This window comes from Astatotilapia calliptera, chromosome 7, assembly GCF_900246225.1.
Source record: "Astatotilapia calliptera chromosome 7, fAstCal1.2, whole genome shotgun sequence".
Classification (NCBI taxonomy): Eukaryota; Metazoa; Chordata; class Actinopteri; order Cichliformes; family Cichlidae; genus Astatotilapia; species Astatotilapia calliptera.
Window position 1 is genome coordinate 38,328,336 of NC_039308.1, and position 18,684 is coordinate 38,347,019.

Consider the following 18,684-nt stretch of genomic DNA (forward strand, 5'->3'; position numbering starts at 1 on the left):
AGAGGAGAGTCCTGGCCCCTAGCCCTGCCAGTGTAGCAGAAATGATGACGGATGATGATGGCAGCAGCAGCCGTTCTTCTCTGCGTGAGTAGCTTAATGTTGTTCGTGTGTAATTTACGTTGAGTAGGCTAACCACGTTATTACATTAATGCATATAAGGTGAACTAGCAAACATCATCATAGCTACATGCGGCTGTCTTCTTGTTTGATGGCAGATACTCCCTTCACCCTGGCCAAAAAGGCTAAAATGGCCAAAGAAAAAGTGAAAAACAGTTAAACATGAGAGGTTTTTGGACAAAGTTGGTATTTTTCCATTGTTTAAGCACTGCTTCCAGCCAAGAGTGATACCATATATGCCCTATAGCTGCAGAAAAGGCTAACATTGTTATCTTTTTACAAAAAACAGCTAAACATGAGAGGTTTTTGGACAAAGTTTTTGTTCTTGATTCTTTAAGCACCGTTTAAGCACCGGCACCGTTTCAAAAGTACCGGTTTGGTACTGGTATCGGATAAAACCTAAACGATACCCATCCCTAGACCTTAGTTTTCACAGGAGCTACAGTATCCAGAGTCGTACGCAGTGAGGAGGTAAAATTATTAACAAGATAATCGACCTCTGTTGGGGTAGCGTTCAGATAGCTGCTCTGCTCTGTGTTGGTACAGGTCATTGAAGATGATAACAGTGGGTGGATTATATTCTTAAACTTAGTTACAGCGCTTTCAGAAAGACATCTACTGTGATGAAGTCTACTCTCCACTGCTGTGTAATCAATTACTGTAAATGTAAATGTTATCAGGAAATGATCAGACAGGAGAGGGTTTTCAGGAAACACTGTTAAATGTTCAGCTTCTATGCCATATGATAGAACAAGATCTAGAGTGTGATTAAAGTGGTGGGTGGGTTCTTTTACATTTTGAGAGAAGCCAATTGAGTCTAATAACAGATTAAATGCCATGTTGAGGCTGTCATTTTTAGCGTCTACATGGATGTTAAAATCACCCACAATAATTATTTTATCTGAGCTGAGAACTAAATCAGATAAAAAGTCTGAGAAATCAGACAGAAACTTCGTGTAAGGCCAAGGTGGACGATATATGATAACAAGTAAGACTGGTTTATGAGTTTTACAGCTGGGGTGGACAAGGCTAAGCATCAGGCTTTCGTTAATTAATAGGCTGGTGTGAAAAATTGCTGCCACTGTGCTTTGAGATTTCTGATAGTTAGAATGACTCGGGGGTGTTGATTCGTTTAAACTAACATAATCATCCGGCTGCAACCAGGTTTCTGTAAGGCAGAGTAAATCGATTTGATGATCAATTATTAAGTCATGTACTATCTACATTAACAAACTGGAGTCTATTAGATAGACATGATACAAATCACTGGAGTGCAGTGCCTGTAATACCAACAGCATGCTCTAATCACTCTAATAGAATATTATGGTTGAGTGGCGGCGTTGCACCTCCGGCGGCATGCCCCGGATCCGGCGGCAGTGTCACAGGTCCGGTGGCCTACCACGGTTCCAGGGGTAGCGGCGTAGCAGCACGGGCAGCCTGCCTCTGGTCCGGTGGCAGCCTTGCAGCTCTGGCGGCCGCCCACGATGGCAAAACTTCCTTGCTGACACCAGGAACTTGCGCGCCCTACGCAGGTCCCGCTGGCATGCTCATCTCGTGCTCGAGCAGAGTGGGTCCCTCCGGCGCGCTGACCTACTGCTTGGGCAGAGTGGGTCCCCGGGCATGCTGATCTCCTGCTCGGGCGCTGCAGCTGCAGGTGGTAGAGCCGATGGTGATGGTGGTGTGGCGGCTGCAGGTGCTAGATTGGGTGGATTTGCAGCACCAACAGGTAGGTGAAGTGATGTAGGTGAAGTAGGCTTATGAAGCAGCGGCTGGGGCTGTGCAGAGCAGTCAGTCCATTCCAGCCCTGGTAGCGTTCCGCAATCCTCTGCTGGCAGACTAAACTCCCCCGAGTGTTCAGCAGAGGATAGAGACGGCCGAGTTGCCGGCTGAGCTACAGCGAACTGAGCTACAGGCCGGGGCAGCAGCATTAGCTGTCTCACAGTTCAGTGACAAAACCGATGTCCTTTTTACTCACCACAGCTGGCTGTTGGAAAGACTGGGAATCCGGCTGCGTTGAGGAGCCTGTTCTGAGAAACCATCCTACTCTAAACTTTAAACCATAACCTTAACAAGTATTCCGGATGGGTGAGAGAAAAAGAAGTCAATTTGGCGTTGGTTTTGTGCGAATGCGCCACGTCTGCGCAGAAACATTGGCTAGGATGTTTTTTCAGGTAGGATGGATTCCCAGAACACCGGCAGTGCAAGCGTTGCTCCCCCGACTAGCCTGATGAGCTGTAGGGCTGTATCCCAATTCAGGGTCTGCAGCCTTTAAGTACGCAGCCTTAACAGTCCACAAGGGCCGCGTACTCAAACACCGCTAAGGCCAGAAGTGCGAGGGTTGTAGGATTGTGAAATGGGACGGTCTAGCCTCCGTCGCGCTGCCCAGGTTGCCTAGCAACCATGATACTAACAGCTGGAAATTTTTCATACAGCTTTGTTTGACAGAAATGAAGGAGAAAATCTTTTGTTCATTTGTTTGTTTGTTTTTACATGAGCTCTGATAGATTTTTTTGAGTATCTGAGGCTGAGACCACAGGACTGTAAAAACATAATTGTTGGGCTTCATTTCTGTACTGAACAGTCATTTAAGATTAGCTAGTTAATAACAATTAGCTAATGTTGTTCATGAGACTAAAGTCATCTGTCACGGTCTGGCTGGGGCAGACCGTATGTGTTGCAGAGGAGGACTCAAACGCAGACCAAAACATGGTGTGGATTAACAAAACAAGCCATTTATTGAGGCTAGCAACGAGGGTACAAAATAATAGGGCATCGATGAAAACTAAAACAATAACCTAAACTGGGTGAACTAATAACAAAACATGAAAAACCTTAACCACAGTGAACTGACAGAGATACCTGGAGATGAGACATGGATGAGCAGACGACCTGACAAAGAATGACTGAAAGCACACACACTAAATAGACACAGGAGGATAATGAGGAAAGTGGCAACACATGGAGAAACAGCTGACACATGAACATAACGACGTCACGGTGGGAGAGTAAAACTGAACATGATGAACACAGAAACACCAGACCTCTTCACAATAAAACAGGAAACATAATGAGACGTAGACATGACAACCCGAACTTGACAACGTAAGACACAGACATGAAACACATGAAGAGCAGGGGAGACTTAACATAGTTGGAAACACGAGGGGGAAATAATAAGAACTAGAAACACCTAGGCATGATAACAAATGAACTTAGGAAACCTGAAGGGCTTACATAAACTAATACTCAAAACGCTGGGTCAACAGACCCAGGATCATGACATCATCTCACTTTGGTAATGTAAATATAATATGGCCAATTTCAAAGTTATTATATAAATATATAAATTCCCTCTTTCTTTCCCCCAGTCAAGTCTGTCCCGTATTCAGCAAGTGAAAATAAAATAAACAATAAAAGGTGAATCAAATGGACCATTATGGTAGGGCTGGGATGGTCAATTTGGTAAAGTAAATCCGTTGGGCATCTTTCTCCACCTATAGACAATAATTCTGATGGCAAAGGAGCCAAACGGGACAGGCAAAAAAAAGGAAGAAAAAAGTTATTATATAAATTATTATTAGTTATTACAACAGTGAGCTTGAACTCTGTGTCAAATACTGAGCTTCAGTAAAGATTCAAGTTGCATTTATTTATATTTCCTATCACCTTAAATCTTCACTCAAAGAGAAGTGTCTGTTACAGTGTATATATAGATGTATTATATATCAGAGACAAATATTTTTCTTTTAATATTCCTTTATTGGGTGAGAAAATCAGACCATGTCATAACTGCTTTAAGTCATACAGAATAGATATCAGAGCCTTAAACAGGCTGACGTCTGCTAAATGGGTCAAACTGGGCAGAAAGTGTCCAAACACATAACATCCTTATAGAATATTATGTAACACTATAGATCAACTTACCTCAGAATATATAAAGCATATAAACAATTACAGCAATATGATGCAACAAACACAGCAGTGCAACTGATCCAAAATACTCAAAGCTTCATAGAACTGAAACAAACATTTATTTTTAGCTCCATTCTGCTGCTGATACATACTTTAGGTTTCTGAATATTAAACTTGTTGCTGCCTTTCATAGTGTGTAACTTGAAGGCCCTGAGTACTTTCTCCCACACTGAAAACACTGGAATGATACAATTATTTGAACATTACCTAATAAGACTGATTCAGGACAGACAATTAGTTATTTTAAACTTTTCCAGCAGTCCTTCACAAACAGGGAACAGTCTGTCTATTCTCTCCATCTGTCAGCTGCTGCTGGCTCTTCCTCCTCCTCTTCCTCACACACTGCTGAGTTTGTCCTGGTGGATCATCAGGGGTGCAAAGCCTCACAGATGTGCAGCAGTGGGTCCCTCAGTCTGTCCTCACTCTGGACACTTGCAGTTGTCACACATGGAAATCAAATGTGTGATAAGCTGCAGGATTCAAACACAAGTGTGACTTATAAACACACGTTCATACTTTTATTACACAATCAGAGAGAAAGAAAAAGAGAGTGAGTGCAGGACAGACAGACAGGTGACAGTCTCAGGTGTACACACTGCTACAAACAGGAGGATTTAGTGTTTGTGTTATTACGAGTGCTAAACAAGAAGAGTTCCCAGATGGTGCAGTGGACACGTGTGTGACTCCTGTGATTAAAGCATCTTTCTTTCAGCTTAACGAGTGAACCGTCAGCTCGTTTAAACACACGTTAAAATCCGTTTGGCTCGACACCACCGAACAGAGGCAGCAATATAACATAGCTAACATTAACAGTGCAGTGAATCCTGCTTGTGCCGTGATATTCAGGACTGCAAACCGAGCAGCATCACTGACTTTTAGCTTGTTGTGTTTGTGGATATATGACTGACTTTAATTATCCATGAAATCATCAGATTCTCTGTAAGATTAAGGCCAACTATTGAACGGCGTATATTTTAAAGGCTTTAAAACCAAGTTAACACAGAAAGTACAAACATCACTAATGTCACATAACTTTGCCGACATGTGGCCAACAGTAATGTTTTAATGTTCTTCGTTATTTAACATTCGCACATAAATAAGTGACACAATATTCGGTACTTAATTTTGAAAGTTTACTCTTCGGCCGCTCCGTTTCAGCTGTCTGCCGTTTTTTCCGCAAAATTATCCACACCCACTGCCGCGCTATGAAGTCCAGGATATGTTGGGCCATGAAGTGGCCTAAATATATCAACAAATACTTTTGAAAAATATATTAAAAGCTTTCAGGCGACGTTGGATGGCTGGTGTTTATCCTTTGATACACAAGATGCAAGGCGTGCCATCATTAACTATTAAAAAGGTTTGGTGATGAAATATCTGGTTTGAAATACAGAATGGGAGGAAAGGAAAGCATTCGTCTCTATAAGCTTGGTCTAGTAATCGAGAATTAATTTTTCAGAGTTGGGGAAAGGCTTAATTAATTAGCTTGATGATATGAAACATCCAGTGATTCCTCATGTCTCTACTTTCATTCTACGTCACATTCATAAGTAATTAGGATACTGTGGGAGCACAAAGAGTGGATGATAAATGATTACAAACCCTTTTGTGTGAGGTAGAAGGTAGAAAACTGTGTACTGTAGCATTGTTGCAGGAATGACAGTGGTGGTCAAAGAACAAGAAAAGTTTTGATGTTCAAGATATTGTCATCGTGGCAGACTCCACTACTCCTTGTGGATCCTGGTTGGTAGTGTGGGTGGGAGTGGCACTTTTTTTGGCACTTAAAAAAATAGAATTGAATAAAAATGGAAGATAGAAGGAGTTGGAACAGTACGAGTCCCATCACCCCCTGGCTCTATTCTAGCTGTGCACTGCCTACTCAGAAGATGAGAGATTCAGACCGTCTCTTTTTGGGTACTGGGTTCATAGAACAATATTCAAGGCAAGACAAAGATAGGAAGGAGAATTGGGAATAAAACCATCAAATGAGCATTTACACAGACAATACAACATCACCACCAAAAGGAAAATAAAGAAACATAAAATATAATATGTCAACAAATTTGTCTCTCTGGCCATGTTATGTCCCTGCATCAGCTGCACCAATTTTACTGGTTCCACAAGAAAAAGGGACAATACTACACATCCACAAAGGGAACCAGTAGGCTGGGCCTGCAACTACAGCTGTTTTATTATGAAATCTAACTGTTATGCTAACATGTCTCCAGTGTGTGCTGTTATAAAGATGTGTTCTGTTGTTAATGGGGGTGACCGTGGTTCAGGGGGTTGGGAAGCTTCTCTTGTAACCGGAAGGTTGTCGGTTTGATCCCCAGCTCTGTCTGTACTGGTTGTTGTGTCCTTGGGCAAGACACTTCACCCTACTGCCTACTGGTTTTGGCTGATGGCGCGATATGGCAGCCTCGCTTCTGTCAGTCTGCTCCAGGGCACCTGTGACTACAACTGTAGCTTGCCTTCACCAGTGTGTGAATGTGAGAGTGAATGAATAATGGAATTGTAAAGTGCTTTGGGTGTCTAGAAAAGTGCTATATAAATGCAATCCATTATTATTATTATTATCATTAATGATGAAGTCATGTTGAGTTGTGCTGAGGTTGAGTCAGTGAATAGTTGTTTGCTGCCATCTTTTTCTTGTGTGTCTGCTGTCTCTGATCTCTCTGTTTGATCTTCTCTGATGTCTCCAGACTCTGTCAGGCTGCTGAATGGTTCCAGTCTGTGTTCAGGCAGACTGGAGGTGAAGTATAACCAGAGCTGGTCCTCAGTGTGTGAAGATGACTTTGACCAGCAGGATGCAGAGGTGGTCTGTAGGCAGCTCGGCTGTGGGCCTCCTTCGGTCCTCCAGGGGGCGCTCTATGAAGAAGTGGAGGCTTCAGTGTGGAGCAAAGAGTTCCAGTGTGGAGGCCATGAGTCTGCTCTCCTGGACTGTAGAAGCTCAGGCTCAGCTAGAAACAGCTGCTCACCTGGCAAAGCTGTTGGACTCACCTGCTCAGGTAGAAGAGGAGCTGCAGCTTTGATCTGGTCAAACTCACTTTATTCTTTTACTGATGACTCTCTGCTCCTCTCTGCTTTCTCTTCAGATAATGATGTCAGGCTGGTAGGAGGACCCAGTCGCTGTGCAGGTACACTGGAGTTAAAACATCTGGCAGGATGGAGACCATTGTGTGGCTCTCATGATTCCTGGACCCTGAAAGAAGCAGCTGTTTTCTGTGAACATCTGGACTGTGGCTCAGCTGTTTCTATAGAAAAGCGACGCTCCTCACGCACATCTGCATGGTTGATTACACCTGAGTGTGTTCTATCCACATCTCCTTTGAGGGGTTGTGCAACGACAGATTCTTCTTACCAAATCCTGAAACTAACCTGTTCAGGTAATCATACTGATGATATCATCCATGACTTCATATATGACAGAGATTTATGAAGCTGTGAAAGATAGCAGCAAGATTAGCAACAGACTGTCTCCAGCAGTCACAACATGGCAGAACTTAAGAAATCCTCTAAACCAATGTCCAACCAGCCTGAAGGACTCCTTCAGCCTAACAGCTTTCAAAGTTCATAGACAAGTACAGACACAAAGGCTGTAGGATAATTAAACTAGTTAACAGGTTGTTTGGGAACAGGGAACAGGACAGGAGGGAGGAGAACCTGAACTGACAGCAGGAACTAAAACATACCTTGGTCCTGTTGTAGCTCTATGTGATACTGGACCACACTGATCACACCTGTTCTGGTTCGCACCAATTGCACATGCTCACTTGAGTTGTATCTTTTTTGTGTGGGTGCATCACGAGAGTGCCATGCTTTCATATGTTAGCTCAATCAAATGCTAGTCTAGTATAAAGAAAAGATCTTTCTGTTATTGATGTGCAGAACCGGCACTCCAGTACAGCACATCTGGATCAGCTCTTTCTGTTTAAAAAGTCCTAACCTCTGTTTTTAATAAGTAAGTAGTACAGAGCTTTGATGGAGTTATACCATTGTCAGAATCCTTTAGCACAGGCGGGGGGTGTGGTAGCAACCCTCAACTCCAGCTTAGTATTCAATCAAAGACCCAGACAGAGTTTTAATTCATTTGAATGCCTTATGCGTACCAAGAAATGACTTAATACATTTCTTTTCAAGTAAAAATGTAACCATTAGAGAAAATGACCCAGCTGTCTTAGCTAATTATCAATCAATCAATCAATCCATTTATTTATAAGCAAAGTTAGACCTGGTAGTAGCAACCTTATCAACAAAAAACTGTAAAAAGCTTCCACAGGTGGCTGAAGTAACCTTCACACTGGACACAGGGCCTGTAACAATTATTAGAGATGATGTCTGATACTTAATACTTCGTTTTTGTAGTTTTGATCTTTTTGCCATTTTCCTTCCACTTTTCTGGAGGTCCTTCTGAGAGTGATATTGCTTAACCGGGGATTTGTTTTAGGTCTAATGTACTTAGATTTAAAAGGAGGAACAGCATCAAGAACATGCTGAACAAAGTGAGCAGATGATCAGCGCTGAGCTTAAGGGAGTAATTGTCCAAGGGAAGTGCACCAATATTCTGATAAACAGCAGAAAAACATCCAGCAGTAGCAGGAGGGATGATGTAGAATTTGCACGCAGGTAAAAGAGGTTTAACTCGGGGACATGGTGCAGAAATTTGGATTATAACAGGCATCTGACCAGAAAAGTTGAGCTTGCAAATGTCAATATCGCGGAGCTGCAGACCACAGGATAAAACTAAATCCAAAGTATGTCTATGGTCATGGGTGGGATCCCTGACTGATTGAACAACATTACAAGAGTCAATAAGATAAGGGAAATCTTTCACAAGACATTTTTGGTAGCAGCAAACGTGAATATAAAAAACCCCAGGAATTAGAATGCTGTCAAATCTTGGTAAGATCCCAGATAAAAAGACAGAAAGGTCTTGAAATGAAATCCTTGTTAAACTTGGAATGGTGATAAACAAGTGCACCCAGCACAGGAGAATAGAGTTCCATCAGAAATAATTGGAGTTCAAAGCTGCCCCAAATGTCAGAGGTGAGAGACCGGCAATCAAAACAGTTTTTAGAAACAGATGCAAGATCTCTGCAGAAATCTCAGTTAGCTATTAAAAGAAATGCATTCCATTCTCTTATCCTTGTCAGGGCTGCAAGGGGGCTTTAGTCTATCTCAGCTGTCTTTTTGCAATAGGCAGGGTACACCCTGGACAGGTCGCCAGTCTATTGCAGGGCTAACACAAAGAGACAAGCAACCATTCACACTCACACCTATGGGCAATTTAGAGTTACCAATCAAGCTAACCCCACTGACTCCATGTCTTTGGACTGTGAGAGGTAGCCAGAGTACCTGAAGGGAACCCACGCACAAATGGGCAGAGCAGGCAGACAGACAAAAAGACCGAGGTCCGATGGCAGAATTTAACTCAGGGACTTCTTGCTGTGAGGCAACAGTGCTAACTACTGTGCCACCATGTTGCTGTCATTTTACCATTCCTTTAAATTTAAGTTTTATTTATACAACAACAAATCACAACAGCAGCCACTTCAAGGTGCGTCGTTTTGGAAGGTAGACCCTACAGTAACACATACAGAAAGAAACCCAACAATCATATGACCCCCTATGAGCAAGCGCTTTGATTACAGTGGGAAGGAAAAACTACCCTTTTAACAGGAAGAAACCTCCAGCAGAGCCAGGCTCAGGGAGGGGCGGCCATCTGTCGCCACTGGTTAGGGTGAGAGAAGAAAGACAGGACAAAAGACATGCTGTGAAAGAGAGCAATAGATTAATAATAAGTAGTATTTTATCAGAAATACAAACAAGGAAACCCAGCCTGTAACAGTTCAAAGACGATTCTCTAAACCATTACTGTGAATTCCTTCTGTCTGTACAAGAACATAAAACTTGTTTATATCAGCCTAACAGTGTAAATTAATTACACTGGTGTACAATTCAACCATCAGAAACTACAGTCGTGTTCAAAATCCACTCATCATGGTGTGAGTGTCAGGATCATTTGGAGCTTTCAATCAGTTATTCGAGCTGTTCTGTTTCCAGGGTGGAGTGTTTGCACAGCATATATCTTTAATGACTTTAAAAATAAGAAGTGGACACACAAATTTGGATTTATTTTGGATTGTAGCATTAACAAGCTTGTGGTATTTCACCATTTTAAATATTGCTAACACCAAAATGCTCCACCATTCCACCTCTCATGAATGAATCAAGCCTCTCTCTTTCACCTCAGATTCAGAAGATTTTCTGTGTTTACAGACTTCCTGGTTCAGCCAGTCATCTCTGTGTCCTCCATGAACGGGGTTTCCAAAGCCCAGCAACAGGAGCTTCGGGTATCAAGGGGCTCTAACTTCACCATCAGCTGCTCCATCCAGCCACAGTACCCAGGAGGCTTCTTCCAGCTCACCTTCACCTCCTCCAACACAGCATACAACTACACCCAACCAGCTGTCAATCACTCTGCTTATTTCCTGTTTCCTGCTGCAAAGCTCGCCCACCAAGGAAACTACAGCTGTGTTTATCACGTCTATGCTATCGCTCATAACTTCTCCTCTGAGAGCCGCCTGCTGTCTGTCACTGTGTCAGGTAAGCTGAAGCAGAGACTCTCAGATGTTTACAGCTTTGAAAGCTGAATGAGTTGATGACCCAAAGAACCAGGTCACCTGGCTTCCTGAAGGATATGTTACATTCCAGTTGAAGTCGGAAGCTGGAATTTCTGAGTTTGCTGTCAGAGTTTTTGATGATACTGTTTATGACCTGAATCCACATTAGCCAGATAAAATCGATGTTTCAGTGACATCTGTCGGTTTGAATTCTTTTTAAGCCCTATGGTAAATGGCCTGCATTTGTATAGCGCTTTTCTAGTCCCTAAGGACCCCAAAGCGCTTCACACTACATTCAGTCATTCACCCATTCACACACACATTCACACACTGGCGATGGCAAGCTACGTTGTAGCCACAGCTGCCCTGGGGCGCACTGACAGAGGCGAGGCTGCCGGACACTGGCGCCACCGGGCCCTCTGACCACCACCAGTAGGCAAACACGGGGTTAGTATCTTGCCCAAGGATATTTGGCATGCAGCCAGGAGGCAGCCTGGGATCGAACCACCGACCTTCTGATTAGTGGCTGACCTGCTCTGCCACCTGAGCTACAGCCACCCCATATGGGGCTTAAATCTGTGACACATAATAATCACATATATGTTATTAATAAAAAAAAAACAGGCAGTTCAGCATTTTGCAGCTCTGTAATAAGCTCTGCTTATTACAGAGCTGCAAAATGCTGAACTGCCTGTTTTTTTAATAAGCTCTTCTGTGTAATAATTACCAGCCTCTCCAAAAAGTTGATTCTGTTCATCTGGACGTAGTGTTTTGTGGGAGAAACGTTTCGTCAAGTGACTTCTTCAGTCTCAGCTGACTGCAGGTTTCCCCAATCTTATAAACAGCACATTTGCATAATGACTGAAACCAGCCCACTGAAGGAACAGTGGGCTGGGAGGAGAGTTCCTTAATCTTAATTATGCAAATTCTCATGACCATTGATCAACAACCACTGACCAAAGACCACTGATCAATGGCCATGAGTACCATTCACAGAGAGTTGGGGAATGGCTGCAATCACAGCATTGTAAGATGGCGAAAGATGTACCCTTGGGCCCCCTCCTTGATTCAGAGATGGTCTTTCCCATTTCACGTGAATGGCCTCCTCGACTCTGCGCTCAAACCAGCATTCCTCCCTGTCCAAGATGTGTACATCCTCATAATTGAAAGAGTATCCACTGGCCTGTAGGTGTGAATAGACTGCAGAGTCCTGGCCTGACGAGGTGGCTCTTCTGTGTTGTGCCATCCGCTTCGCCAGAGGTTGTTTGGTTTCCCCGATGTTCATGGCAATCCTCCTGGAACTTAGCAGCGTGCACTATGTTACTCTGTTTGGGGGACCCGATCCTTGGGGTGGACCAGTTTTTGGTGCAGCATGTTTTGGGGTTTAAAAGCCACAGAGACCCGGTGTTTAGAAAACATGTGTCTCAACTGTTCCGATACTCCTGACACATATGGGATCACTACAGGTTTTCACTTGGGCAGCAGTTGTCCTTCTCTCCTGGATCGGCTGGAGCTTTCTTTAGGTGCCTTTCCAGCTTTGACAAAAGTCCAGCTAGGATAACCACATTTACTAAGGGGCCTTCTTGATGTGCCGTTCTTCTGCCTCCCTGGTCGCTGTGTCAGTGGGGATGGTGTTCGCTCTGTGTTGTAGCGTCCTGATGACACCCAGTTTGTGCTCCAGTGGATGATGAGAGTCAAACCTTAGATACTGATTCGTATGTGTAGGTTTACGGTACACGTCAGCTTTTAGATGTCCCTCATTACTGATGGAAATCTCACAGTCTAAGAAGGCTAACCTGCCACTTTCATATCCTCTATGGTGAATTTGATTTGTCGGTCCACCGAGTTAATGTGATCAGTGAATTGTGGTATGTCCTGAGATTTGATTTACACCCAGGTGTCATCCACATATCTGAACCAATGGCTTGGTGGTGTTCCAGGGTAGGATAGCAAAGCCCTCTTTTCCACTTCTTCCATGTACAAACTGAACTGAAGTAACTAAAGAAGTCACTTGGATGAGTGACGAAACGTTTCTCCCATAAAACGCTACGTCCAGATGAACAGAATCAACTTTTTGGAGATTTACTTTCCTGGATGATTGAGAATGCATCAAGAAGAAACTACCAGCATTAATTGAATGGTAATAACTTAGAAATTACCACAGTATTACGTTCTTGTTTCTCCCTTTTTATCCTACTATTTTCACTTTAATACAAAGATGAATGTGTTTTTATCAGCTCCAACAGATTTCACAGTTCTCATCACAATGCTCATCCTACCGCTGACTCTGCTGCTGGTGATCACTGCCCTTTATTTCTACTGTCAGGTACTGAATACGTGTTTGTATCTGAGAATGAAGCCCTCTGCCTGTGATGCTGTCACTCTGATCTCTCTGTTGTCATCTGTCTCCAGGCCAGCAGGGGGCAGAAATCCAGCAGACAGAAGAACACTGAGCTGCTTGACTCTAATCAGGGTGTTTGTGCAGGTGAAGGAGGGACGGCTGCAAATAAAGGAGTTCAGCAGGACCTCCAAAGAGCTCATCCTACAGCCACATGAATTAATCAGCTGATGTGAGCGACCATCAGCTCAGTTTTCTGCTGAAGACTTAAATCTGTAAACACACCTCACTAACAAATATCTTCATTAATTATTCTGAAATGTGTAGAGATAGATCACCCACCAGGGAAGGCGGTGAGGCAACATTTTAAAAATGCAGTGTAACACTGGAATGTGGATCATTTACACTGCAGTCAAACAGGCCTCAACATCAGCTTATGACTTCTTGGTAACCACTGGTCACTATGGAAGAATGTGGATTGCTTCACTGGCAGTCTTCTGGTGAAATTGGTGCTGCACTGAAAAGCTCCCTCGCTTTGGTGTCTGCAGGCTGACGAGCTCGCTGCAGTTTGCATAGAAAACACAGACTTGTCTGCAAAAGTTTGCCAACTGCTCACAGACTACGTTCAATATCCTTTTACTTCCATTTATGTAAGAAAGACATTTTTAGTATTTAGAAGAAGTAGTTGCTGTGATGTTTCATGCTGTGTTTTCTTTTTAATTACTCCTTTCTTGACTCTTCTGGCTTTTATTATCCACTCTTCCTGTTTGCATCAGCCAGTAAAGGCTCACATTCACTTCATTCTGTAGTGTCATGTGTTTGCATTTGATCCTTGGCCAACAGGATACTGCTCCCTTCATCCAACACTAACTTCACAGAAGAACACAAGGTTATTGTCTGCTTCCTTTATCCTTAATAAAATGTTCTGAGTCATTTTCAAAATAAATATGTGCTTTAATTGGAAAAACATTTATTTTTTGTAAAGTGGTATGTTATAAAAGTATGTCACGCATCAAATAAACTAATGGATGTATACTCTGAATATAACACAGAGAAGGAAAAGTTTATAGTTTGTAACACTCTAAACAAATATTTAATTAAGAAGGATAAGTTAAACTTTTGTAGATTTTGCTATTAAATTGTTGGGACCAGAAAGTACATTACACATTATTCAAGAACCATCAGAGGTTGATAATATGCCAGTCACCTCAGGTGACTACATGGAGTCATTTTGGAGATTTACACACTTTTTATATTCACCTGCAGTTTTGGTCATTGCTCATCACTCTGCTTTTTACAGGAATATAAATCCTATCACAGTAGATAGATAGTAACTCTAACTGCTGACAGACACATGTAAAGAGTACAAACCTGACACTTTTTTCTTTTCTTTTTTTTGTGAATTAAAAAAAAAGTGTTTCTTTTTTTTTCTCCGTCAGAGTGCAGACATGTCTGCTGCCAGCAGTCTGCGATCTGAAGATCAGTTTCTGTGCTCCGTCTGTCTGGATGTGTTCACTGATCCAGTCAGTATACCATGTGGACACAACTTCTGCAAAAACTGCATCACTGAGTACTGGGACATAAATAAGAGGTGTCAGTGTCCCATGTGTAATGAAACTTTCAACACTAGACCTCATCTGAGGGTCAACACCTTCATCTCTGAGGTGGTCGCTCAGTTCAAATGTGAAGTTCAGCAGAAGGCCAGCTACAGCAGCTCAGAGCAACAAGCTGCCAAACCAGGAGAAGTTCCCTGACATCTGCACTGGAACCAGACTGAAGGCCCTGAAGTCCTGCCTGGTGTGTCAGGAGTCCTACTGTCAGACTCACCTGGAGCCTCATCTGACAAAGAAAGGTCTGAAAAGACATCAGCTGATTGATGCTGTGGAGAACCTGGAGGGCAGAATGTGTAAGAAGCACGATAAACCTCTGGAGCTGTTCTGTAAGACTGACCAGACATGTGTCTGTGCACGCTGCTCTATTTCAGACCACAAGAACCACGAGTTTGTTCCTCTGAAGGACGAATATGAAGGAAAGAAGGCAGAGCTGGAGAAGACAGAGGCTGAAATTCAGCAGATGATCCAGAAGAGACGACTGAAGATTCAGCAGATCAAAGAGTCAGTGAAGATGAGTAAAGGTGATGCAGACAGACAGAAAGCAGAAGGTGTTCAGGTCTTCACTGCTCTAAAGAAGTCTGTCGATAGAGGCCTGAAGGAGCTCATAAAGGAGATCGAAGACAAACAGGAAACAAAAGAGAAACACGCTGAAGGTCTGATCAAAGATCTGGAACAGGAAATCTCTGAGCTGAAGAAGAGAAGATCTGAGGTGGAGCAGCTCTCACGCTCTGAAGACCACCTCCACCTACTCCAGCTTCTTGTCCCTGAAAGCTGCTCCACCCACCAAGGACTGGAGAGGAGTGAGCGTCCGTCCACCATCATACGAGGGGACTGTGGTGAGAGCTGTGGCTCAGCTGGAGGAGACGCTCAGGAAACTCATGAAGAAGAAGCTGTTTGAGGCTGAGCTGAAGAGGGTCCAGCAGTATGCAGTGGACGTGACTCTGGATCCGGATACAGCAAATTCTAAACTCATCCTGTCTGATGATGAAAAACAAGTGCACTGTGGTGATGTGAGGAAGAAACTTCCTGACAACCCAGAGAGATTTTCTCCATGCCCTAATGTTTTAGGAAAGCAGAGTTTCTCTTCAGGCAGATTTTACTTTGAGGTTCAGGTTAAAGGAAAGACTGCCTGGACTTTAGGAGTGGCCAGAGAGTCGATCAACAGGAAGGGAAAAATCCCACTGTGTCCTCAGGATGGTTTCTGGACTGTGTGGCTGAGAAATGGAAATGAATACAGAGCTCTTGCTGGTCCTCCAGTCCCCCTCTGTCTTCAGTCTGGTCCTGAGATGATAGGGGTGTTTGTGGATTATGAGGAGGGTCTGGTCTCCTTTTATGATGTAGGTGCTGCAGGTCTTATCCACTCCTTTACTGGCTGCTCCTTCATTCACAAACTCCACCCATTCTCTGCACCTCTGATCATCTGTCCTGTCAATCAAACTGAGTCGATCAACGACTGATTTTATTTGATGAACTGATTGATTTTTATTGAAGGGAACAAATGAACATATTCAGAGTAAATACTCTACATTCTCCATGTTTTCTATAGAATCTGATTATCGGGAACTCTCATTCACACTTTGATTTTATTCTCATGGTTTTAAAGGTATAATTGAGACTCGAGCTGCCAGACAGGAGGAAAAGAGGACCCGAAAGGAGGTTCATGGATGTAATGAAGCCGAGCGTTGGTGTGTCAGTTAAAAGTCTGTCAATCTGATTCTAACTGGCTTCTGTTGCGCTTCACTTGCTTTCTCTCCATGTAACACCACTTAAACGTAGATGACCACAGTCGCAGCGTCCACTCAGTTATACGGAGATGGCGCCCTGTAGTGGTCACGGCAGAGTTCATCGGCACAAAATGAGACGTTTGAGTTTTGCTCAGTGTTCATTTTTATCAGGTTTTGAGTTTTTGGAGACTTGAAAGAAAATACTTTAGGTGAACTTGTGTTTTTTATTTGTGCTCTGATGAATAAAAACATTAACATTAATAGACTTTCTTCTATTTGATCTTTTTTTAATGCTGCCATTTAAATTTTCTACGTGCACACCTTTATAAGAGGGAAAAGTAGCAGGCCGCATGAGAAACCACCTGCATGTTCTCTTAACCTAGCGTAAGTTCAGCAAATTAGCATATTACAATAAAGTGCTGCACTCAACAGAAAAACAGTTTAGACTAAAAACATCCAACAATATTATAAAAATATAACCAACTGGGTTTGAACCTTTTTTTAGCACCTTTACTGCATGCAACTGTTCTGTAAACTGGAGCAGAAACAGAAACTCACCTCTGCCCAGCGAGGCCTCGGCTGACTGAGGAGAGTAGGAAGTGACACACATGGGAAGTCAAAGGTCACACAAACAAAAGTTCACAAAAATACAAATACACAAAATAAACATATAAATATTCATGAAAAATAATGATAAAATCTTTCTAATGCACCTGTTACACGAGCAAAGAAATCAAGGAAATGAGATGAGGAGAGATGATCCAAAAGCAGAAGGGGACTCTCATCTACATGGATGTAAAAATTACCACCAATAATTATTTAATCTTAGCTGAGCACTAACTCAGATAAAAGTCTGAGATATCTGACAGAATACATGTTTGCACTAAATAATCGTGCAAACAAACATCTTCCTTCTATATGTTAAAGTGAAGTGAGAGTGAACATCTGGCGACAGATGGCCGCCCCTCCCTGAGCACTAGTTCTGCTGAAGGTTCTTCCTGTTAAAACTGAGTTTTTCCTTTCCACTGTGACCAAGTGTTTGTTAACAGGCATCATCTGATTCTTTGGGTTTCTTTGTATTACTGTAGAGTCCTCATCTTACAGTATAAATCAGAATCAGAAAGAGTTTTATTGCCAAATGTTGAGCAGATTTACAACATTAGGAAATTGCTGCTGTACTTTGTGCAAGACATACGATAAGACAAACACTTAAAGATAAAAAGAGCTAAGCAGATTGATATATACATGAGTGCAGGTGATGATCAGTGCAAGAATGGAACAGGTGCATAGACCACAATACAGGGTCATGTGTCTGAATCAGAGTAAGTGGTGGGAGTTTATCCACCGCAGATGTGACAGTAGTTAAGAAGCGCTTCTCTGGTGTAAGAATATCCAGAAAAGTGTCCAGAAACACAAATTATGCAAAAAAAACAAGACGGAAAATACGCCTGCCAGGGCATCCATTCGCTGCGCCATCTTGGAAAAGGAAGCACATTGAGGAGACTGTTGTGATTTGGCACAATAAAAATTACAGGGCATTGAAACACTTCTTTCACTCCCTGACATGCAAATCAGTTTATACATTTTATGTAATGTGATTTTTCCTTTTTTTTTTTTTTTAATTTTGGTTGATATTCTGTTGCTCTCCATTAAAATGAAAACTACCATAACAATTAGAGACTGTTTATTTTTTTGTGAAGGAGAACACTAACGATTCAACAGAGAATAAATAATTATTCCCTTAAAAGGGGTAGAGGTTGAACTAATTCCATTCAGAGGGGAAATGTGAAAAAAAACAGGTCAGTTAATTGGCCTTAAGGTCTCTGATGATGACAGATGCACCAGTCACCCGTGAACAACTGCACTGTAAAATCAAATTAGTTCACAGAACTAAAAAACAAAACAAAAAACAATGCAAAAAATCTAAGTAAATTACTTAAAAGAACTACGTTAGGACAGCTTATTCATTGCAAGTATACAATACTAAGAATAACTTGATGTTTCTGACTGTGAAATACGAAATGTTTACCCACAGATAAACATTTCAAGTTCTACTAAATTAAAAAACAATTTGTAGCAACTTGCCCAATAATGTTTACCACTCAGTTGATGTCTTTCTGTCCAACAGCTCCATTTCTAGACTTGTACGAGTTTGATGTAACGTGGGGAGTGCTGGTCCCGAGCCTCAAAGACAGTAAGAAACAAGTACAGGGACCAAAAAATTATTTAGAAGCTGTTTTGATCCCTAATGGTTGTGCAGTCATTATAACTTACAAGACAGAAGGTCAATGTAGACC

At 42.4% G+C, this 18,684-nt stretch overlaps 1 protein-coding gene and 1 pseudogene across 3 annotated transcripts in view; both read left to right on the forward strand.

The window, feature by feature from the left end:
• LOC113026169 (scavenger receptor cysteine-rich type 1 protein M130-like) overlaps window positions 1-14,019 on the forward strand; it is a 58,742-nt gene extending 44,723 nt beyond the window's left edge. For 2 of the 3 annotated variants that reach the window (XM_026174642.1, XM_026174644.1), the window contains 5 exons: window positions 6,792-7,097; window positions 7,185-7,475; window positions 10,369-10,695; window positions 12,950-13,038; window positions 13,125-14,019. In XM_026174642.1, the coding sequence (XP_026030427.1) occupies window positions 6,792-7,097; window positions 7,185-7,475; window positions 10,369-10,695; window positions 12,950-13,038; window positions 13,125-13,268 (1,157 nt within the window). In that variant the 3' untranslated portion in view covers window positions 13,269-14,019. The remainder of the gene's footprint in view (window positions 1-6,791; window positions 7,098-7,184; window positions 7,476-10,368; window positions 10,696-12,949; window positions 13,039-13,124) is intronic. The other variant, XM_026174643.1, reaches the window with a different exon arrangement.
• On the forward strand, window positions 13,641-16,648 carry LOC113026177 (E3 ubiquitin-protein ligase TRIM21-like; annotated as a pseudogene).
• Window positions 16,649-18,684: the final 2,036 nt, after the last annotated feature.